The following is a 24103-nucleotide window of genomic DNA, read 5'->3' as shown; positions in this document are numbered from 1 at the left end:
TGTAAGCTGAGTTAGTTTAAGAGTACATTTGCTTACAGCAGGTAACAAGTCTTCTTTCTACATATTTCAAATTCAATAAATAATTAACAGGTTGCCAAATGAGGTCTCATTCTTTCTAATTTGAATTTAGCCATGAATTCATTTCTTGGAACTAAAATACCCTCAACAATCCATCTCTTTCTGTTCCCTTCTCCTTTATCTTACAGATGAGGAAACCAGGGTCATCTCAAAGTCACACAGTCAGTTAACTGGCAGTGCCAGGGCTAAAGCTGAGTTATCTGGTATCTTTCTACCATACACCTCTTCTTACCTGAAAGTGACTAACAAAAAGCAAAGCACGTGGCCAATGCACTTGTACAATTTAAAAAGTTAATTTCATAGACCACATCAAAATGAACCAGTGAATTCTATAATTTGGATGCAGTGGTTATACTTTTATTTGTTAACAGCATTATATTAGCAGGCATGCAACATTTCTAACAGATCAGTTATTGTTATTACAAGTGGCACCCCCAAGTTCCCCCTAACAAAAACCTGTGGCAGTGTTGGGAACAAAGAGAAGAACATTTCACAACGGGAACATTTTCTATGCTCCATATGGGTACGTTATTTTCATTTATAATTGACTGTAAACATCCCCCCCCCCCAAATTTCTAAGCTCCCCCCAACTGACTGAGTGAACGCCTCCACCAAGCGGATTCCAAAGAAACCTGAAAAACTAGCTCAGGCCATGCTGGGAAGGGGAAGGTCAGACATGCCTCATTATACTCTCCTCTCTTTGGAGTTCAGGCACAACTGACTAGTATTCATATTAAAACAAGAGATCTTCATACTGACAAAACAGACTCTTCTTAGCATAAGATACAAAAATTCCAACCTGACTCTAGTATAGCATCACACGAAAGATAGCGGGCCCTAAATCAAAGCATTTTACCCTAAAATAAATTTCTTTGACACATTTTGAAATGGCCCTGCACAGCCATCTCTCGTGGGGAAAATCTACGTTCTATAGAGACTCCCTTTCCCTTTCCAGGTCTTTTCCTGATCCAAGAGATATTTAACCAAGAGTCTGGCATCTTTTTACACGTGATAAGAGACATTGGCCAATTATTCTCTCTGAAGCCTGTTATGAGACTTCATCTACATAATAAGAACCTTGGTCTCCACCTTATCTTATCCCAGACACATTCCTTTCTATTGATTCCAGGTCTTTAGGTGACAACTTAACTCTTTCAACCAACTGCCAATCAGAAAATCTTTGAATCCACCTGTAACCTGGAATCCTTCCCCTTTTTGAGTTGTCCCATCTTTATGGACCAAACTAAGTGCACCTTGCATATACCAATTAACGTCCTTATGTCTCCCTAAAACCATATAATCCCAAGCTGTAGCCCAACCACCTTGGGTACATGTTCTCAGGACCCCCTGGGGTTGTGTCATGGGTCACGGTCCTCGCCTTGTGCTCAGAATAAACCTCTCCAAACGTTTTACAGAGTTTGGCTTTTTTTGTCAACATGAGCCTCTAACAGTTGGTTACTGGATCATCCTGAGGAATCAAGGCCCTAGCACTTAAAGACCCATAAATAATCCTACATGATATTCACTGTGTATTCTATGTAGGTGTAATTTCCAAGCAAAAACATAATTAACCCCACTAATAGACACAACGAACATCCTCTGTATTATTAGCACGCACACAGGGCTTTCTCTGCTGCAAGTGGACTTGTGTCCTTACTTATAATTCTGGAACCTTCTCTACGAGAGAGGCTGGTCTAATTTATCTCTATTGACCCAGGGCAGGCAGGACACAAGGCACACTGTGGAAAGAATGTTTGAATGTTCAGGCTTCTAAGTGACAGAAAAGCAGCTTGCCTGAAAAATGATTTTTTTCTGGCTTCTAACCAGTGTTAATTCACTTGGAAACCAAGGCAGTTTTCTCCCCTTTACTGAACTCTGGATTTCTTTTCCACTCAAGGCCCCTGACACCAAAGAAGGAAATGGAGCGTAAATCAGGCTACAGAGTGGCCGCCATTCATTCGGGAAGCCTTATTGTTTTCCGTCCTTTGTTCCCCTCTCGACCCCTGCCAACCCCCAGGCCGCGAGGCCCTCTGAAGCCCTGAGCCTGGAGCGGTAGGAGACGGGGGAACTGAAACACCGGGGAACCAGAGGCTGAGGGAGCGGCGCGACGGAGGAAGGCGGAGCGACGGACCGGCAGGCCTAGCTCCGGGGCTGCGGCGGCTGAGGCGCGGGGATGGAGCCCGTGCGGGTGCTGGAGCTGTACAGCGGCGTGGGCGGCATGCACCACGCGCTGAGAGGTGAGAGTCCATCGACCACCCCTCTCTCTATTCGCTCACGGGGCCTGGTCGGAGCACCCACGCCGGGAAGAGGCGGAGCGGCGAGGCGCTAGGGGCGGACACTGTGCGGCGGACACTGTGGGGCGGCCCTCGGTTGTCCTGGAAACCGCTCCTGCGCGCCTCCCTGTCCACCCCTCCAGACGCTGACTCCCTTCTGGCGCCGAGTCTGGCTCGAGGGGCCGCACATGGCGCCTCCAAGGGCTCAGTTGGGAGGCGGGATTCGCAAGGCAGTGAATCAAACTCAAAGGGTATCAAAGGGGCGAGACCCTCGCCTGGTGCCAAGCCCCATTCTAAGTGTGCAGCCACCGAGAAACATGGAAACTCGGTCCTTCATCCTGGGGGGCTTCCCAGCTAGGGAGGGAGGGAGCTAGCAGGCGCTCCCCTGGTGAGAGATGGATCTTGGAAGGGGTAATAATAGCTACAATTCAAGGTAGAAGTTTGCGAATGCTAAACAGGACGGTAGAGGAAGCTTGAGGAACTTGGAAGTCTGATCGTTGGAAAGAAACGTGTCTTCTATAGTTCTGTTTAGATGCCAGAGAACTGAGATCCAGCTTGGTGGCAGTGTGACGTTGGGCTAGTTCGTGAACAGTGATGAACCTGTTTCCTGGTTTTAAAAGAGAATGATTATTATAAGGATTAAAGTCTGTCAAGTGCTTGTTAGTGCCTGATACATTGTAACCACTCCAAATATTATACATTATTATCACTATTACTTTAAAACGACATCACGAGATATTATCAAGCAAACTATTACTTTTATGCACGTCTTTGATTTGAGGTTTTTGATTTCTTTCGTGCTGAGTTGGAACTGAAAGGTTTACTTCTGGTGATATTCACTCAAAATTATTTGTTGAGCTCCTATTCTGTGCCAGATTTTGTGCTACGAGCTGGGGATATAGCGTGACAAACAGGCTTTGAAGGTGCATGTTTATTCTTAAATTACGAAGACAACCACCAAACTGAAACTTCCCTGCTTCCTTATTTAGGACCAAGAGTAACAAGAGACTAACTGTAAGATACAGACAATATTTAATGGGTTTAGCATGTAAGTTTTTTGAGCAGATTTATTGTTTCAATTCCAGACTAGGTTAATGATCATTAAGTTTTTAGTACTTGTTTGCTGGCCATCTTTATTTCCCATGTTAAAACTTAGCAGCATCAAAACAAAACTCTAGTACTATTTACTCTTTGTTAATTCTCTAAAGTGATATAATGTCCGCGTTTTCCCATATCTTGAAACTCCTTAATTAATTGCTTAGTACTTTATCATAAGCTGTAATTCAGCCACTCCTTAAGTGTCGAATATTTAGATCATTCTTCAGTTTTTTGCACGTACAATGTACTACAGTTACATTCTTGAGCATAATGCCGATTTTCTCTTTAAGCACGTTTCCTAACTGTTGGAATTAATTCAACAGTAAGACTTAACTGTGTGCTAGTTACTAAATGAAAAACTATGAGAATTTTTAAGGCTTTTGAGAGAGAGGATAGCAAATTGCTTTTCAGAGATTTTTGAGTGCCTTAACTACATATTCATCAGGGTTATGTATTATCAATTTTTAATCCTTGCTAATTTGTTAGGGGAAATTGTGTAATTTTAAGCGACAGTTTTGAGATTAATGAAAGAGTGAAATATTTTCTCTATTAGCCAATGCAGTGTGAATTTGTACACGTTTTTCTATTGCCAGTGCTACTGTTGTGAATCTAAGCTATTATGTTCTAATTTAAATTATTATCATAGCTTCCCACCTTCTCTCCTTACTTCCATTCTGCCTCCCTACTCCATCTGTTTTCCTTCTAGCAGGCAGAATGATCATTTGCACAGTAAACCAGATCATGTCACTTCATTGCTTAAATGGTTCCCTTTGAGGTTGTAATCACAGTCCCATCTTAACAGGCTTGTGAGTTCTGGCTTCTGTCTTCTCTTCAGTTTTATCTGCCGCTTCACCGTCAACACCCAAAGCTGAAATTCTAATTAAACGATTCCCTGAATTCTTTCCTCAGCCTTTCTTGTTGAGGCTTACTGGTTTTCTTTCTCTCTACTGCTCAAACCCTCGAAGTTCTTCGATGTTCTGGCCTTTGCTTTTGCTGTGGCCTCATCCAGAGTGCTCCCTAACCCTAGACTTTTTCAGTCTAGCTTCGGTTCACATTTCATGTCTCAGTTCATATATTGGCCTTCCCTGGCTGACCCTGTGATCCAAAGCAACTTTCCTGCCTCCCTGTACCTTTCTGCTCTCTCATCTTTTGGGTGGAAATCTGCATATTAGGGATATAGACTCTTAATCATATTGATGCAAACATTTTTCCACCCTTGTTTGCCTTCCAATGTTCGCTTATTTGATGTACTAAAGTTTAAAATTTACCTGTAATGAAATGCATTGCTCCTTTCCAGGTGGTTTTTAATATAATAATAAAGACTAATAACAGCAGCTAACTTTAGTGTTTATTAGGGATCTTTTAAATTCAGGTCCTTTTTTAAGTACGTAATAAACTAGTTAGCGGTAGAACCAGTATTCTAACCTAGGTCTACCTACCTGACCTTTTAACCATGCTATGTTGCCATTGTTCTGGTTAGATCTACTAACTTCCTTGGATCTATACATTAAATAACATAACAAGCAGCACAAAAGGAATAATACTGAACTTCAGTTTTGACTGATTTCTAGATAAGGTTCATAATGGAATTTTTTTTGTTGTGGTAAAACACAACATGAAATGTATCATTTAAACTATTTTTAAATGTATAGTTCAATGGCCTGAAGTACATTCACAATGTTGTGCAACCATCACCCTTGTTCGTTTCTAAAACTTTTTAATCATCTCAAACAGAGCTCTGTACCTATTAAACAATAACTCCAAATTCCCTTTCCCCCTAGTCCCTGGTAACCTTGATTCTGCTTTGTCTTTATGAACTTGTCTACTCTGTGTACCACACATAAGTAGAATAATACATTTGTCTTTTTGTGTCTGGCTTATTTTACTTAGAGTAATGTCTTCAAGTTTCATTTATTTTGTAGCCTGTATCAATATCTCAGTTCTTTTTGTGGCTGAATAATATTCCATTGTATAGCTGTACAATTTTGTGTATCCATTCATCTATTGATAGACACCTGAGTTGTATCAATTACCTGCTGACCATTGTGAATAGTGCTGCTTTGGATATTGGTATATAAGTATTGTTTGAGTCCTTACTTTTAAGTTTTGGGGTATAGACCTAGCAGTGGAATTGCTGGATCATATGATAATTCTGTTTAACTCTCGAGGAGCCACCAGACTGTTTTCCACAGCAGCGGCACAATTTTCCATTGCATGAGCACTCCATTTGCTCCATCTCCATATTCTCCACTTGTTATTCCATTTTTTAAAAATAATAGCCATTCTGATGGATATGAAATCACATCGCATTGTGGTTTTGATTTGCATTTTCTTAATAACTAAAAATGTTGAACATCTTTTCTTTTTCTTTTTTTTTTTTTTGAGATGGAGTTTCGCTCTTCTTGCCCAGGCCGGAGTGCAATGGCGTGATCTCGGTTGACTGCAACCTCCGCCTCCCAGGTTCAAGCGATCTTCCTGCCTCAGCCTCCCGAGCAGCTGGGATTACAGGTCCCTGCCACCACGCCCGGCTAATTTTTTGTATTTTTAGTAGAGATGGGGTTTCACCATGTTGGCCAGGCTGGTCTCGAACTCCTGACCTCAGGTGATCCACCCACCTTGACCTCCCAAAGTGTTGGGATTACAGGTGTGAGCCACTGTGCCGGGTTGTTGAGCATCTTTTCATGTGCCTGTTAGTCATTTGTTTTCTTCAATACAGAGAAGTGTGTTTTCAAGGCCTTTGCCCATTTTGGAATTTTCTTTTTGTTGTTGTTGAGTTGTAGGCTTTATATATTCTGGATCTTAATGTCTTATTAGATATATGATTTGCAAATATTTTTCCCCACATTACTGAATTTTAAGTTATAAAAAGTATATTTAATTTCTTTAGCAACATGATAGATTTGCCTCAAACCCAGTAAACATTTAAAAAAATATGTCAAAAGTTTTTCATCATTATTAGCATATCCAATATGCTGTTGCATTTTTACGGTCACTACATAGATGCTTCTGTATTTTCTAAATTTCATTTAACTTTATTTATATCTATATTCCCATGTATTTACATGGCTTAAATGTAACATCCTTTGCTGTTCCTTTCTGTTCCTGTACAGCCTCTAGCACAGTACCACACTCTTTCTAGCTTACTATTGAGGTTACTATTGAATTGATAATCATTCTGCTATCGTTTTATCAAATGATGAAGGTTTATTTAGCCCAGATTCTTTTTTTGTATTATATGTAGTTCTTAGTTGCAACCCACAGAATCCACTCTAGCTAACATCATCAGGGAAAAAAAAAAAATTAAAAACATTTGGAAACTCACAGAATCTCCAGGACATCCAACAAACAGGTTAGGTGAACAGGAGTACTGCCAACACTATAGTGTGGGTATTGCCACAGTGAAACTTTATCCTGACATCACAGCTTACACCGACAGTGCTGGGGTCTGGAAGCCAGAAGTGCTGTCACAGTTTTCCCTTGAGAGGTGGATGCCTCTTACCACCTCCCTCGCCAGAAAGATGGGTTTCCTCATTTGTTTAAGTCCTTACATTGCTACCTCTGAATTGAAGTCTCTCCTCACACTGCTAACTCTAAACTGAGGTCTTATCATGTGGATGCAGGTGGTTGGTAGGCACTAGATCCCACTACCAGACAAGGGAAGCTGAGAAGGTGAGTTCTGGCTTCTATTTGGGGAAGGAAGGATCCATACTGTGGCAAATTTTCCAACACAGGAAACATAGGCAAAGATTCTAGATGGCCACAGCGTAACAATGTCTATCACATTTTTAAATACATATTTGACCTATACAGAAAATACTTATGCGCACTTTGATATTTATGTCTGCACAGTCTACAAAGTTTTGGCTAATGAGAATCTTCCGAGTGAAAATATCTTCTTTCAGAAAGCAGTGGAAGAAGTAGTGTCATAGGTTATATATCAGTGGAGCCTGCAAGGTCACCTGCAAATATATGCAAATAAGATTCTGTATTTTTCTCATTTTAAAATGTAGTAGCAGGAGAAGAGTAAAATGTGGTTTAAGGTGGCAAATAAAGGAAAGCTCTAGCTGGATGACTGTTTTCTATATAGTCAAATATTGGAGTCAGCCTTAAAAGCAAAAAGGCCTGTCTGCCAAATAGCTTCTAAAGCTCTTCCAAGGAGTTGGCTTTGAGTTTTACCCCGTAATACTTCATTGTGTTTAGTAAGAATTACTCAGCCTTAATATTTTCTTTTAAAATGCTAAGCCTCTCATTTGTCACGTATTAATTATTCATTTTCTGAATCTCTTTTGTCTTTGTTCCTAGATGACTTACATGCCAACTTGGGAGTCTACCAAACCAGTTTGTAACTGGGTGTGTTTGTAACTGAATCAGGCAACTACACTGTGGTGAAGTGTATTTGTATGTAGATATGAATGTCACATAAGGATATTTTTATAGCATCAGTTGTTAGGGGCTGGAATATGAATCGCTTAATTTTTTTTTCATTTATATATACCTGTCTTTGGGATTATAAAATTTTCCTTTTCATGCCTATTTCCTTCTGGTTACTTTTTATAGCATGTCAGATTTAAAGTGAAGCAACGTAAAAAGTTGTCCTATTAAAATAAATTTATCATTTCTTCTCTGGCACCTGTGGAAGTTAATAAACTTGAAATACAAAAAAGAAATATGTAAGATGCATTTTGAGTATTCAGTAAAAGAGAACTTTAACTTCCCATTAGACAATTGAATTACTTATCTTTTCTTGTGAGGAATAATGTGTGCTTACTTCACTGCAACGTATTTTTGGGGGTTGGGGTAAATTTTTTTTTTTTTCTTTTTCAACTTCTAGGTTCAAGGGGTACATGTGCAAGTTTGTCACTTAGGTATATTGTGTGATGCTGAGATGTGAGGTATCAATGATCCCACCACCCAGGCACTGGGCATAGTACCTACAGTTAGTTTTTCAACCTTTGCTGCCCCCCTACTCCCTTTAGTAGTCCCCAGTGTCTATTGTTGCCATCTTTTTGTCCATGAGTATCCAGTGTTTAACTCCCACTTATTGGTGAGAACATGAGGTATTCGGTTTTCTGTTTCTGTGTTAATTCGCTAAGGATGATGGCCTCCAGGTGCATCCATGTTGTTGCAAAGGACATGATTTTGTTCTTTTTTATGGCTGCATAGTATTCCAATGGTGTATATATACATTTTGTTTATTCAGTCCACCATTGATGGGCACATCTTTGCTATTGTGACTAGTGCTGTGATGAACATGCAAGTATATGTGTCTTTTTGGTAGAATGATTTGCTTTCTTTTGCATATATACTCAGTAATGAGATTACTGGGTCGAATGGTAGTTTTGTTTTAAGTTCTTCGGGAAATTTCCAAGCTGCTTTCCACCATGGCTGAATTTATTTACTTTCCCATCAACAGTGCATAAGGGTTCCCTTTTCTCTGCAGCCTTGCCAGCATCTGCGTTTTTTTGACTTTTTTTTTTTTTTTTTTTTGAGTTGGATTCTTGCTTTGTTGCACAGGCTGGAGTGCAGCAGCACGATCTTGGCTCACTGCAACCTCTGCCTCCCGAGTTCAATTGATTCTCCTGCCTCAGCCTCCTGAGTAGCTGGGATTACAGGTGCCCACCACCACGCTTGGCTAATTTTTGTATTTTTAGTAGAGACAGGGTTTCACCATGTTGACCAGGCTGGTCTCGAACTCCTAATCTGAAGCAATCCACCTGCCTCGATCTCCCAAAGTGCTGGGATTACAGGCATGAGCCATCACGCCTAGCCTTTTATTGACTTTTTAATCGTAACCATTCTGACTGGTGTGAGATGCTGTCTCATTGTGGTTTTGATTTGCATTTCTTGAAGATTAGTGATGTTGACTTTTTTTTTCATTTTGTTGATGTGCCACTTCTTTTGAGAAGTATCTGTTCATGTCCTTTGCCCAGTTTTTAAATGGGGTTGTTTTTTTTTGCTTGTTCAGTTGTTTAAGTTTCTTTTAGATTCTGGATATTAGACCTTTCCTGGATGCATAGTTTGCAAATATTTTCTCCCATTCTGTGGGTTGTCTGTTTACTCTGTTGATAGTTTCTTTAGCTGTGCAGAAGCTCTGTAGTTTAATTAGGTCCCACTTGTCAGTTTTTGTTTTTGTTGCAATCGCTTATGAAGACTTAGTCATAAATTCTTTTCCAAGGCCAATGTCCAGAGTGGTGTTTCCTAGGTTTTCTTCTAGAATTCTTATGTTTGAGGTCTTACATTCAAGTCTTTAATCCATCTTGAGTTAATTTTTGTATATGCTGAAAGGTAGGGGTCCAGTTTCACTCTTCTGCATATGGCTGGCCAGCTATCCTAGCACCGTTTATTAAATAGTGAGTCCTTTACCCATTTTTTTTTGTCTACTTTGTTGAACATCAGATGACTGTACGTGTGTGCCTCTATTTCTGGATTGTCTGTTCTGTTTCATTTGTCTAATATGGCTGTTTTGTACCAGCACCATGCTGTCTTGGTTACCGTAGTCTTATAGTATAGTTTGAAGTCCAGTAGTGTAATACCTCTGGCCTTGTTCTTTTTGCTTAGGATTGCTTTGGCTATTCAGGCTTTTATATGGTTCCATATGAGTTTTAGAATAGTTTTTTTCCGGCCGGGCGCGGTGGCTCACGCTTGTAATCCCAGCACTTTGGGAGGCCGAGGCGAGCGGATCACGAGGTCAGGAGATCGAGACCACGGTGAAACCCTGTCTCTACTAAAAAATACAAAAAATTAGCCGGGCGCGGTGGCGGGCGCCTGTAGTCCCAGCTACTCGGAGGCTGAGGCAGGAGAATGGCGTGAACCCGGGAGGCGGAGCTTGCAGTGAGCCGAGATTGCGCCACTGCACTCCAGCCCGGGCGACAGAGCGAGACTCTGTCTCAAAAAAAAAAAAAAAAAAAAAAAAAAAAAAAAAAGAATAGTTTTTTTCCAGTTTTATGAAAAAGTTATGCTAGTAGTTTGACAGGAATAGCATTGAATCTGTAGATTGCTTCAGGCAGTACTACCATTTTAACAATATTGATTTTTTGAATCCATAAGCATGGGATATTTTTCCATTTGTCACCTGTATGATGTCTCTTAGCAGTATTTTGTTGTTCTCCTTGTAGAGATCTTTCACCTCCTTGGTTAGATGTATTCCTAGGTATTTTTATATATTTTTTGTGGCTCTTGTAAAGAGGATCACATTCTTGATTTGACTCTCAGTTTGAACATTATTTGTGTATAGAAATGCTTCTAATTTTTGCACATTAATTTAGTATCCTGAAACTTTGATGAAGTCATTTATTAGTTCCAGTAGACTTTTGGTGGAGTCTTTAGAGTACTCTAGGTATAAAATAATATCGTCTGCAAAGAGAGATCATTTGACGTCTTCTCACTCTGTCACCCAGGCTGGAGTGCAGTGGCTCAATCTCAGCTCACTGCAACCTCTGTCTCCTGGGTTCCAGCGATTCTCCTGCCTCAGCCTCCCGGGTAGCTGGGGCTACAGGCATGCGCCACCATGCCTGGCTGATTTTGTATTTTTAGTAGAGATGGGGTTTCACCATGTTGACCAGGCTGGTCTCAAACTCCTGACCTCAGGTGATCCGCTCACCTTGACCTCCCAAAGTGCTGGGATTACAGGTGTGAGCCACTGTGCCTGGCTCCTTTATTGCTTTCTGTTGAGGGATTGCTCTGGTTAGTACTTCCAATACTATGTTGAATAGGAGTGGTGAGAATGGGCATCCTTGTCTTGTTTCAGTTCACAAGGGGAATGCTTCCATCATTTGCCCCTTCAGTATGATGTTGGCTGTGGGCTTGTCATAGATGCCTCATATTATTTTGAGGTATGTTCCTTTGATGCCTACTTTCTTGAGGGGTTTTTATCATGAGGAAATGTTGGATTTTACTGAAAGCTTTTTCCACATCTTTTGAGAGGATCATATGGATTTTGTTTATTCAGTGTACCTTGATGTTCAAATACGTTTAGAAACTCTCCACACAACATCTTTCCTTGAGACCTTCTCAAGACACGTGAAATGTATCAGAGGTTTTGAGAAGTAAAGAAGCTGTTTGGCTTAAAACCGTGCTTCCCATATGTATTTATATTTGGGCAAGGACTCTGCTGCTCCTGCCCCCCGCCTACCCTTTTGTTTTGCGGGAAGGAGAGCACACCTACATTGTGAAAACAGTGTTCCTTAGTGCGTGTTTCGGGAAATGTCTGATGGGCAACAAAAGGGCAGTGATGGAGCTATGGGAGGAGATGCTGGGGTTGTGAAAGAGAAGAGGCCCCAAGGCCATACATATTAGCCAACTATGTTCACAAATTGGACGAACTTTGAAATAAGCTTCTTTGTAACTTTTCTATTAGGCAGGTATTGTCGTTCTTACTATCTCTGTTTTCTCCTAGAATGCCCAAAGGTGAACTACTGGTCTCTGTTCCCTTCCAAAACTTGCCACTCTTGTAACCTGCCTCACCCCAATAACAGGCGGCTTTGTTTTTCTAGTTGCCCCATCTGAGCCTTGGAGTCATCTTGTTTCTTCTTTTTCACCCACATCAGCCAGTTCTACAGGCTCTACCTTCAGACTATATTTATAACTATCATTTCTCTCCATTTTCACCTTTACCACCTGATCTATAATCTCTCTCCTGTCTTGTCAGACTTAATTTTTGCACTGCCCAGATTTGCTTGGCCCCACCTGCCTCCTGGCCTGGGGCTGCTTGTTCAGTGTCACACCCTGACTAATGCCACCTTGCCTCATCTGGCACTGTAAGGGGGTGATGGCTGAGCTTGACCCTCAGGATGATCGTCGACCCCTGTACCTCGACTCAGGTGAAGCGTCAGGGTGTGGGCATGCACTCTGTCTGCTCAGTAGCTGTCTGGAGGAGTCAGATCACAAAACCTGACTTGTGTGTGTAAGTAGCAGGGAGGTGGGGAGTCACTCTTTGGGGGGACTTTTGACCAGTAACAGACAGGATGAGAAAGGAGCCGGCAGATACAACTCTCTCCCTTCTTCCCCTACGGTGCTCCTTGCTCAAATGCCAGTGAGAAGACGGGAAGTGCTATTTCAGACCCAGTAGCGTCTCTACTGCAGGGCCTCCCATCATCTCCCACAGCAGATACAGCCCTCCCCTGACACCTCTGAGGTGTGGTCATCCCATCCAGCCTGGCTCTACCAAATCCCTCATGCCAGAGCAGTTGACTGGGTTTCTGGGAAGCATTGATCGACGTGCTAATGCACTCCCTCCTTCCCTGCCTCATTGCCCTCACTCTTGCCGCTTTGGAGTTTTCCTTCCAGATAAAGCATCTGCAGCTAAGCTTGGCCTGAGCTACTTTTCTGGGACCCTGGACAAAGGATTATTGCGGTAGCCTCTTTACTGATCTTGTTTCTGCTCTGGCATCGCAAGTTTGTTTTCAGTAGAGTGGCCAGAGTGATCTTTAAAAAATACGTCTGGTAAGTTATTACTGTGATTAAAACTCCTGAGGAGCTTCTCCAACCACTCAAAAAGAGTCCTGAATGGGTCCCCAGGCCTGCTTAGTCTAGAGCCCCTTTCTCTCTGGGGCCATATCTCCTGTGGCTGTCCCCTTGCTCACTCTACTCCAGGCTCCCTGGCCTCCTGGTTGTTCTTCCTACAAAACCAGCATGTTCTCATCTGTGGGCCTTTGCATTGTCTCTTTTCTCTGTCCTAGAAAGTGTTTCTCCCTGATATCTGTCAGGCCCATCCCCTCATCTCTTCCAGGTTGCTGCTAAAGAGATATTCTGTAACTGACCTGCATGAAACTAGAACCACTCCCTTCTCCCATGCTGTCTTGCTCTGGTTTTTAGTTTTCTCCATAGTACATTTTATTGTTAGGCATAATTTAAACTTGTTTGTTTATTGTCTGTCTCTCTCCTCTAGAATGTAGTCTCCATGATAAGATAGGCTTTGTCTGGAATAATTTTTATATATACTTGTTGAATGCGTGAATGAACAAATGAAAAAATGAACTATAGGCATGCTTGCTGTGAAATATCTGCAGCTTTAAGTAGATATCATCCTTCTGTGATAAGTTTAAACTTAAGTATTAAGTCTGAATCATGGAAAGTTTTTGTAGGCATGGTTGTGTGTGACATTTTAATAGATAACAAATATTTTTCTGTAATACATGATAAAACTTTTTTGTTCTTTTAATTTAAAACGTTTTAAATATTGTCAAAATAATCAGGGCTTTTGAGAATAAATTGGTCTTTACTCACTGTAAAATTTAAATCATTTGCTAACAGTGAGCTATGGCCAAAATAATTAAGTTTAAGTTGTTTTTTTTTTTGCTCTTTTATTCCTGTCAAGAAATATGAACTCTTTATTTTTCAAAGCTGAAAAGAAGTTGATGTATGAGAGCAAATCTACACATAATTACATGGTGATTATTATCATAATGATAAATGAGGTCAAGGTTGCATGTACAGTTTGGTGTCTAGGAACCTTTTTAGAATCTCTGTTGCCTTTTGCTTTCCCATGGAACATTATCAGAAATATTGGTGAAAAGTGCTACCCGGGAATAGTGCCAACCAGCTCTCATCTTGTCTAAAAGCATAAAATTGTATCTCACTTTTAGGGACTAGGTAAAGTGTATGTTGGAATTTTAAACATTACCATTACTTTGCCTGGACCAATGATTTCTTTTACTTATATCCACTAATTATTTTCATTCTGAGACTTTAAATCACCACAAACCTAGCCAAACCCCTTTGTCTAAAGTAAAACAGCTCTTTTAGAGAGTTGAACTTTAATATTAAATAGTTCTTGCGCATCCATTACTGATTTTTGTTCAAACTCAATAATGAAGTTAATTACCCTCTAGTACTCAATTAATGAGACTTAAGAAACAAATGCCAGAGTCTTTTAGCACATACAGGACCCCATAGACTTTGGCAGATGCCTTCATTAGAGTTGAATTTTGGTCCAAAAAGAACCTATAATTCAAAGGATTTGTAGTTTAAAAATTCTAGTTAAATTTAAATCATATGCTAGTGTATAATTTTAGCATCATGTTAGCATATGAGTTTAAATTAACTAGAATTTTAAAACTATGCTAAACTTTAATAGATCGCTAAGGTTTAGATGGTAATAAAGTACCAGAATAATTTCTCTGCTTCTTCAGAACGGATGTTATTCATGTGTTCTCAATTTATTTTTGTAGTTATTGTTTGCTGAGATAATTGTTAAAACTATATTATTTGAATATTCAAATTAAATGTTCTTTGTTGATTGTGACTTAATCTCTAGCTTGTTCTCCATCCAGTGAGATTTCTTTTCATTAATTTTGAACTGTCAGAATGTTGGCACCATGGTTTGAAGAAAAAGATGTGAATCTACCATTTTTCTAAATTTTTTATGGCTTTGCATATCAATATATGGCAAAGGCACTGTATTTAAAATCCAAGGGTTTTTCGCTATGAAGACATCATCTTTTGCATTTCCTTCATGACTGTAAATTCAAAAGGCTTGTGATCCCATTATTTTAACTAAGAACAAAAACCAAATACAAACATATATACATACACTCTTATAGACGCATTTGGCATAAATTCTTCTATATGAGATATTCATTTTACCTGAAAAATTATACTTCAGAAAGACAGTATGGCCTTATAATTTAGTCTTCAGAAAGGAAATCTCTTTGTATTAGTCAATTACTAAACTTTTCAAAAATAGCAAATCAATAAAGTACTGCTTGGATAAGCTACATTTGCCTGGAGAAACTTAATACCAGTTCTAGATGTTTATTGAGGTCACTCAGTGGAATTGGCCAAAAACCATACAAATGAATTTAAAGATCTAGAAGTAATTTTTAGGAGGATGACCTCACAATTACAAGTGTTGGATGTTATTGTAAACAAGCCTTTTGAAAATTACTTTATAAAGCAATACAGTAGGTGATTACTTTGCGGAAATCACAGATAGCTACTGGGTATTTGTGGTGGGCATAAAATTTCCAGTGACATCATTATACAGGAACTCAAAAAGGGCTAGTTCTCAAGTAACTTTGACTGAAGGAAAGTTGGTGTGTCCTTGAACACTGTTAGATGATTTAAAAGGTGGCTCTGTTGATGATAGTGACCCTGATTTCAAAGATTCACATGAGAAAGTGGAATAAAATCATTTCATGAACTTTGAGTAGAAAATATACAATATTTCCAAATGAACGTGCTAAGATAGTGTTATATAAAATATGTTGGAGGCTTCTCCTTGTGTGAAGCTCTGTGGGAGCAGGGATTCATTGTTTTAGCGTCTCTGCCTGGAGCCAGAGCCAGTGTCAGTCATGCTCAATAAATATGTCTTGAATTCATAAATGAACCTGGTTATAAACTCACAGGAAATACTTGCTGAAAATATTTTGCAGAGCATGAATAAACACTTGACAGGGTTGGTAAAAGGTTTTCATAAGCATTGTCCAGTTCAGTAGTCAGGGGATAAGAAATCCTTTCTCTATTTTTTTAAAGATATTACCTGGAATTATATCTTTATAAATTCATAACAGATCCTAAAGATTACCTCAGATGGCTTCTTCAAGCACATATTTATTGAATACAAGCTAGCCAGACCTGTTAAATGGGATAAATACCGTTTTCCCTTCCCATGTTAACACCTAAGAGCAGTAATTCTTCATGCCAGTTAAAAAAAAGTTCAAAAAACAGAGTTTGTGTTACTAATATAGAACTTAATTTTAATTTAAAAATAGTAATTAAACTGAATATAAAAAATAAAATATGTTTAAATTATAAATTATACAAATGAAGTCATTTGACTATTTTGGCTACATCCTTAAACATTTATATAATGAAAATGGCCAGAAATCTAATTTCGGATATTCTCATGGGGAAAATAGGGGATTAACTTTTATTCCAGTTGTCTTATATTTGGGCACATACAGTGGGTATGTGTGTAATATATTTGTGTTTAGACACAGAAAAAGGTCAGGAAAGATGCACAGTGAACTGTTCTTAGTACCAAAACTTGTATCCTCTGCCCTGCCTCTCTATCCTCTGGCCTGTTTTGTTTTTCACTTTAGCACTTATTACTGCCTATCATATTTTGTATTGTACTTGTTTATCTTTATAATTGACTGCCTCCTCTTCTAGAATGTAAGCTCTATGAGGGTGGGGATTTTTTTGTTGCATTTTGTTCTATTTTGTTCACCATTGTATCCTTGGACCTAAAAGCACCATTGTATAGTGGATGCTCAACAAATATTTGTTGAATTAATGAATAAGCTGTAGTACATGAACATTTTAAAGGTTGTTGATGATATTGTCAAATTATATTTTTAAAAGGACATACTAGTTTATATTCAATAATGTCTCAGTGACCATAAATATGCCAATATAATATGTTAACCTATATAATTTACTAGGTGAAATTGTTATCTTAATTTTTGATTACTAGTGAAGCTGAATATTTAAAAATTATTATTATGTGCATTTCTTGTTTTTTATTTTTAGCAATATTAGTAATATATTTGTTAAAATATTGGGACACACTGAAAATATTCATTTATTCAGTACGTAACTATGGAGTGATTTTTTTTTGTTGCTTACTGTGTTGTATGGTGAGGATACAGCATTGAACGAGACAGTCATGTTCCTTTTTCTAGAGATTATGCTCTACTGGGCAATACCAATGCTACACAAATAGAGAAGAAAATTTAAATCACCAATGATCCTAATGCAGACATAAACACTGGTGAAGGCTTAGATTATATTTTTTTAATCTTTGTTCTAATGTGACCATGAACATTAAAATAAATTATAGCTTGCTTTCTTTACTTAGAATATCTTGAATATTTTCCCTTGCCATTAAATGTAGAATTTATAAACTTTTAATGGTTGTATGATACTCCACTTTATGAAAGTACAGTATTTGTTCGAATTAGTCATCTATTCTGGGACATTTAGATCATTCATAATTTTGCACTATTATAAGTAAAATAGCATCACTTATCCTATATATAAATATTTTCTTTACATCTCTAATTATTATCTTATGTATGAGTTTCCTATTGCTGCTGTAACAAATAAACATAAGCTTAGTGGCTTAAAGCAACACAGCTTTATTATCTTATGATTCTGCAGGTCAGAAGTCTTAAAATCAAGGTATTGACAGGGCTGCATTCCTTCTGGAGGTTCTAGGGGAGAATTCATTGGCTTTTCTAGCTTCTAGGGCTGCCCATGCTACATGGCTCATTATCCCTTTTTCCATCTTTGAAGCCAGAAGTGTAGCATCCCAAAGCCTTCTCTCTGACCTCTACTCCATCTCCAAATCCCCTTCTCTGATTTTAACCTTCCTCAGTCCTTCTTGTGATTATACTGGGCCCACCTGCATAATTCAGGATAATCTCCTCATGTCAAGTTTAATCACATCTGCAAAATCCTGACTCCCATGTAAGGAAACATTTTCACAGGTTTCAGGGATTAGGATGTGGACATCTTTGGGGATTATTATTTTGCCTATCACACCTTAAGAAATGTGCCAAAATGTAAAGCTAAAAAATCAAAAGTAATTTTTAAGGTTTTAAATGTATACCGCCAAATATTCATTGAAATATTGAGTGTTAATTGATGCTCACAACTGCACTGATGATATTTATTTATTTATTATACTTCAAGTTCTAGGATACATGTGCACAACATGCAGGTTTGTTGCATAGGTGTGCATGTGCCATGTTGGTGTGCTGCACCCCTTAACTTGTTATTTACATTAGGTATATCTCCTAATGCTATCCCTCCTCCTCCCCCAGCCCACAACAGGCCCTGGTGTGTGATGTTCCCCACCCTGTGTCCAAGTGTTCTCATTGTTCAATTCCCACCTATGAGTGAGAACATGTGGTGTTTGGTTTTCTGTCATTGCAATAGTTTGCTCAGAATGATGGTTTCCAGCTTCATCTATGTCGCTGCAAAGGACATGAACTCATCATTTTTTATGGCTGCATAGTATTCCATGGTGTATATGTGCCACATTTTCTTAATCCAGTCTATCATTGTTGGACATTTGGGTTAGTTCCAAGTCTTTGCTATTGTGAATAGTGCCACAATAAACATATGTGTGCATGTGTCTTTATGGCAGCATGATTAATAATCCTTTGGGTATATGCCCAGTAATGGGATGGTATTTCTAGTTTTAGATCCTTGAGGAATTGCCACAGTGTGTTCCACAATGGTTGAACTAGTTTACAGTCCCACCAACAGTGTAAACGCATTCCTATTTCTCCACATCCTCTCCAGCACCTGTTGTTTCCTGACTTATTTTATTTTATATTTTATTTTATTATTTTATTATTATTATACTTTAAGTTTTAGGGTACATGTGCACAACGTGCAGGTTTGTTACATATGTATACATGTGCCATGTTGGTGTGCTGTACCCATTAACTCATCATTTAGCATTAGGTATATCTCCTAATGCTATCCCTCCCCCCTCCCCCCACCCCACAGCAGTCCCCGGTGTGTGATGTTCCCCTTCCTGTGTCCATGAGTTCTCATTGTTCAATTACCATCTGTGAGTGAGAACATGCAGTGTTTGGTTTTTTGTCCTCACGATAGTTTGCTGAGAATTATGGTTTCCAGTTTCATCCATGTCCCTACAAAGGATATGAACTCATCGTTTTTTATGGCTGCATAGTATTCCATGGTGTGTATGTGCCAAATTTTCTTAATCCCGTCTATCGTTGTTGGACATTTAGGTTGGTTCCAAGTCTTTGCTATTGTGAATAGTGCCGCAGTAAACATACGTGTGCATGTGTCTTTATAGCAGCATGATTTATAATCCTTTGGGTATATACCCAGTAATGGGATGGCTGGGTCGAATGGTATTTCTAGTTCTAGATCCCTGAGGAATCGCCACACTGACTTCCACAATGGTTGAACTAGTTTACAGTCCCACCAACAGTGTAAAAGTGTTCCTATTTCTCCACATCCTCTCCAGCACCTGTTGATTCCTGGCTTTTTAATGATGGCCATTCTAACTGGTGTGAGATGGTATCTCATTGTGGTTTTGATTTGCATCTCTCTGATGGCCAGTGATGATGAGCATTTTTTCATGTGTCTTTTGGCTGCATAAATGTCTTCTTTTGAGAAGTGCTGCACTGACGATTTTTAAATCACACCTAGTCCTTTCTAGCATTTGATATTCTCATTTTTAAAGAGTCTTTGCACTTTCAATATAATAATGGCAAACATTTGTTATATGCCAGACACTAATCAAATAATAATCCCCAAAGATGTCCACATCCTATTATAGTTATTAACTCATTTAATCCTCAGAAAACTCTGTGGCATGGGTACTTTATTATCCTCATAATAGGTGAAGATACTGAGGCTTAAAGACACAAAGAAACTTGCCTAAATCACACAACTGGAAATAGCCAAGCTAGGATTTAAATGCAGAATTCTAGTAGACAAAGAGAAAAAGAAATACACAAACAGTTATCCATATTCTAAATCTTCATCAGGACGTATGAACACACACACACGAAATAAAAAATTCCATAAGAATGTCCCTAAGATAGCTTTGATAAAAAATAAAATAATAATGCCTAATGTTGAATACTGTGTGGCTTAGTGGAAAAAAGATTTGTAGAGAATGATATACTTACGAGGAGACTTGGAAAGGGGAAATGAGTGAGGCAGTTGAAGTGCATAGGTCTTATGACAAGCCTATACTTTCTGGCCTAGTGCAAAATTGTTAAAACTTAACTCTTCTTTTAGTGGTATCTGTAGCAGAAATTATACTGCTAGTGTTTCGCAGGATAGGATTTGAAATTTTATTGAGTCAATAGTGATGAAAGGTAGAAGCTTTCAAGGAGGGCTAACTATAAAGCAAAGAAGGCTCAGAATGGGAAGTCAAATTTAGAGAGGATTTTCTTAGGCTAATTTTAGGGATCTTTCTGAGTTAATTATTATATATTATACCATATGTTATAAAATATTAAAATAATTATATTTTTACAAGTCTTTAAAAAATTCAGTTAACTCGATATAGAGTACTAATATTTATATCACTTCTTATTTTTTCATTGACTTTTCCATAAATAGGTCAGAAATGATCACCTTATAAATTATGAGAAAGCATCAGTAAAGAGGACTGTAAACATTTTATAGTAAGGAACCATTCATGAGTGGTCATTCACTCAAAACAAATTTATGTAAAACAAAATCAAAGCCTTTGTTGTTCACACCTGTAATTGACCGGATCACTTGTGTTTCTATTATTTCTTGACTTTTTAAGTAGTTGATATCTTTCGACTTCTATAAGCATGTGAATAGGTTACTTTCAGCACTACATTTTTTGGTCGTATGCTAGCTACTTGCTGCTCTTTAAAAGACTTTCATAAAGTAGTTTAATTTTTAGTTTTTCTTTTGATTATTGTTGAGTTGCCAGATAAAATAATGCACTGAGTTATAATTGTTGTAATTATAATGAGTTATAATTGTTTACTGGTGTGTATGTGCCTGTGACAGGTCACAGCACACTTGGCATGCTTTGAAAAAAGAGCCAAACCTTTCTTGTCTGTCCTCGTTACTTTCCTTTTGTTGTTTTTCAGGGTCAAAACCAAGAGCAGCACTGAATTCTTTTGTTCCAAAATAAAAGTTATCTTTTTGTTTGCTTTTTGCCAATTATAAAAATAGTACATTCTCGCCGGGCGTGGTGGCTCATGCCTGTAATCCCAGCACTTTGGGAGGCTTAGGCGGGTGGATCACGAGGTCAGGAGTTCGAGACCAGCCTGGCCAATATGGTGAAACCCTGTCTCTTACTTAAAATACAAAAATTAGCCGGGCATGGTAGCACGCGCCTGTAGTCCCAGCTACTCAGGAAGCTGAAGCAGAAGAATCGCTTGAACCCAGGAGGTGGAGGTTGCAGTGGGCTGAGATCACGCCATGGCACTCCAGCCTGGCGACAGAGCAAGAGTCCATCTCAAAAAAAAAAAATAAATATATAAAGAAAATAATAGTATATTCTCAATGAAAAAAATCAAATTATTCAAAAGAGTTTAAAGCAAGAAGAATTACCTGCAAATCTCACCACCAGGAGATAGCCTCTGTTGATATTTGCTGTTTTCTCTGTCTTAAGGTGCACACATACACATACACATACACTTTATAAAACTTGGATTTTTACTCAAGATATTCTGTAATTGCTCTATGTAGCAAATAATATGGATATTGCTTTGTGACAGTAAATATGGATGTTATCTCTTTAACATCTCTATTTTCATACATATATGTCATCTTACACTTTTATCTTTACATACTTGTCTACAATTTTCCTTAGCAAATATTTCTAGATGTAGTATAACTAGGTCTAATAATCAGAAGAATTATATCAATTTATACTACAAATGACATGAAGGAGAGCACATTTTCTTAAATCCTTGCTGGCATTGGACAGTGTTCATTTATTCAATCTTTGCCAAGCTGCTAGGTAAAACTGGTTAATGTGGATTTCTGTCATTATTGGTGAGGTTTGGTGTCTTTTATATGTTTATCAATCATTTAAAATTTGGTATTTTTGAATTGCTTGTAATGAAATTTCTATTTTAACTGTTTTACTTTCAGGACTTGAGCTTTGTAAGAATTGATGAGACTGGGCAACTGAAAATATTCTGTGCTCCTTAAAAGACATGGGAGCTATAGTTTATAAGTACCTCTCTCTCTGTATTTGTTGTATTTAGTGTCCGTATATAGAAATAGGTAATTGGGTATTACCATAAGGAAGTCTTCACTCCCCAAATTGAAGACTCTTGACCTTCTTTCTTCAATTTAGAACAGTTTTATCAAGAAGGATACCTCTATTTTGTAGATGCATGGTTAATTAATTACTTATTTACAGGACTTTTGCATTCATATTGCTCTGTTTGCCAGTTTGGAATTTGAGATGCTTCTCCTCATAGGAACAAATGGCATATTAGTTTGTGTTCACTTGAATGCCACTTAGAAGTGTTATTTGCAAGTGACAGAAACTTAGCTCAGACTGATTTCCTAAAAGTTGTAAATATGGACTCATTTAATTGACCAGGTCCACATGTAGGCCCAGTTAGGGGTAGAGTTTGAAGCAGGGGCTCTAATCATGTCACCAGAAACCAGTTTTCTTCTCCATGTATCTCAGCCTTGTTTCTTCTAGGTTGGGTACATTTTTATATATGTTCTCCCCTTATTGCATAAAAATGGATGTAGTAGCCTCTGAACTTATCTCCATCCAAGGTTTAACCTGGTAAGAAAGATCAAGCAACTCTTGCTATTAATAGTTACACAAGAAAAAGCCAGGGGTCCCCTCTTATTGTGCCTGATTGGCTTGTTTTGAGTTGCATGCCCATCCTGAAACCGGTCTGGCTAGTCTTACTGGCTCAGGCACTTGACCCAGGCTTCTAGAAGCTGGGAGAGGGGGATTTGAGGCCATCTGAACCACTTCAACAGAGCATGAGTGAGGTAAGAGTCCCCCAAAGAAAATCTGGGACTATTGCCAGAAAAGGAGGAGCCAGATGCTGGTAAAACAGAAAACAAATGTCCACTCATTTTGTATCCTCACAGAGTGCTCAGTACATGCTAGGTAATCTCACAGATATTTACTTACTGCCTGGCAATAGCACTATTGGGACTACATTTAAGATATTTGTAACATAAATAAAATTTTGTAGGTTTCCTGGGAACTTCATTGTAGGTGTTTCTAAGGTAAAAAATTTGACCTAAGTGTCAAACAATTACTTAAAAATGAGCATTGAGATAGATAATCATATAAGTTCAGACATATTAAATACTTTTTAAGCTAGCAGTGTTCTCAGAAACAGGAGAACAAGGAGGGTAATCAGTAATAATCAGGAGTTGATTTTAGGAAGTATAATTCACTTATTCTCTTGTATGTATTCAGTCAATAGATGTTTACTGAGGGCCTATTCTGTGCCAATTACTGCAATGCCTGGGTGCTGAGAGTACCCATGTGAATGAGACATGGTGTCAACACTGAGATGATTGACTAGTCTAGTGAGGGAGCCACTGTCCTGGGAAAAATGTGACAGTAGAGTGAACTGGAGCGTGATAAGAGTGCACGGATCAGCCTTCATGGTCCGTCACAGCAAACGGAGCTCAGGTCATTACATCTGCTTTCCAAACCTCCAGTGGAAAGGCCAGAGAGCATAGGGAACTACCACTCTCTTCCTTTATAGAACACTCTCCAAGAGTCTGATGCACTTATTCTTTCTCATTAGTCTGACACCCTTATTCTGTCTGATTAGTCTGACCTTAGTCCATGGCTGCATCTAGCTGTAGAGGGATGGCAGATATCCTTTTAGCAGGGTGCATTGCCACAGTGAATAAATTTGATGTTTGGTTATTGAAGAGGAGGAAGAAATAAATGTTGGGATATGCAAATAATTTTTGCAGAGATAGTATAACTAGAAATCATATTTTTGAGTCATTAGTAAAACATATTAGTAAAATTTCATTAGCAAAATTTAATTTGATGTAGAATTTACTTCAAAGAGACTGAGCACTAAGGAGAAATTGTGAAGTTCCTTGAGTTCTATAATAGGAAAAATATGTTGTTTGCTATCCATCTTTCATAGTTTCTTAAGTACTCATTTGCTTAGTGTTGAGTTTAGCATATTGCTAGGTAGTTTGAAATGGGAAGAGGGAAA

The 24103-nt window shown here is 38.5% G+C and overlaps 1 protein-coding gene across 7 annotated transcripts in view; it reads left to right on the top strand.

The window, feature by feature from the left end:
* The first annotated feature begins 2182 nt into the window (after window positions 1-2182).
* Window positions 2183-24103, top strand: part of TRDMT1 (tRNA aspartic acid methyltransferase 1) — a 61633-nt gene continuing 39712 nt past the window's right edge. For 2 of the 7 annotated variants that reach the window (XM_055296677.2, XM_055296676.2), the window contains exon 1: window positions 2185-2315. In XM_055296677.2, the coding sequence (XP_055152652.1) occupies window positions 2252-2315 (64 nt within the window). In that variant the 5' untranslated portion in view covers window positions 2185-2251. Of the gene's footprint in view, window positions 2316-24103 lie in introns of all 7 variants that reach the window. The other 5 variants (XM_063610157.1, XM_063610155.1, XM_055296675.2 and 2 more) reach the window with 5 other exon arrangements.

The sequence above is a fragment of the Symphalangus syndactylus genome, chromosome 10 (genome assembly GCF_028878055.3).
Source record: "Symphalangus syndactylus isolate Jambi chromosome 10, NHGRI_mSymSyn1-v2.1_pri, whole genome shotgun sequence".
Lineage (NCBI taxonomy): Eukaryota > Metazoa > Chordata > Mammalia > Primates > Hylobatidae > Symphalangus > Symphalangus syndactylus.
The sequence above is the reverse complement of the archived record's forward strand: the minus strand, read 5'-3'. Positions and strand labels throughout refer to the sequence as shown.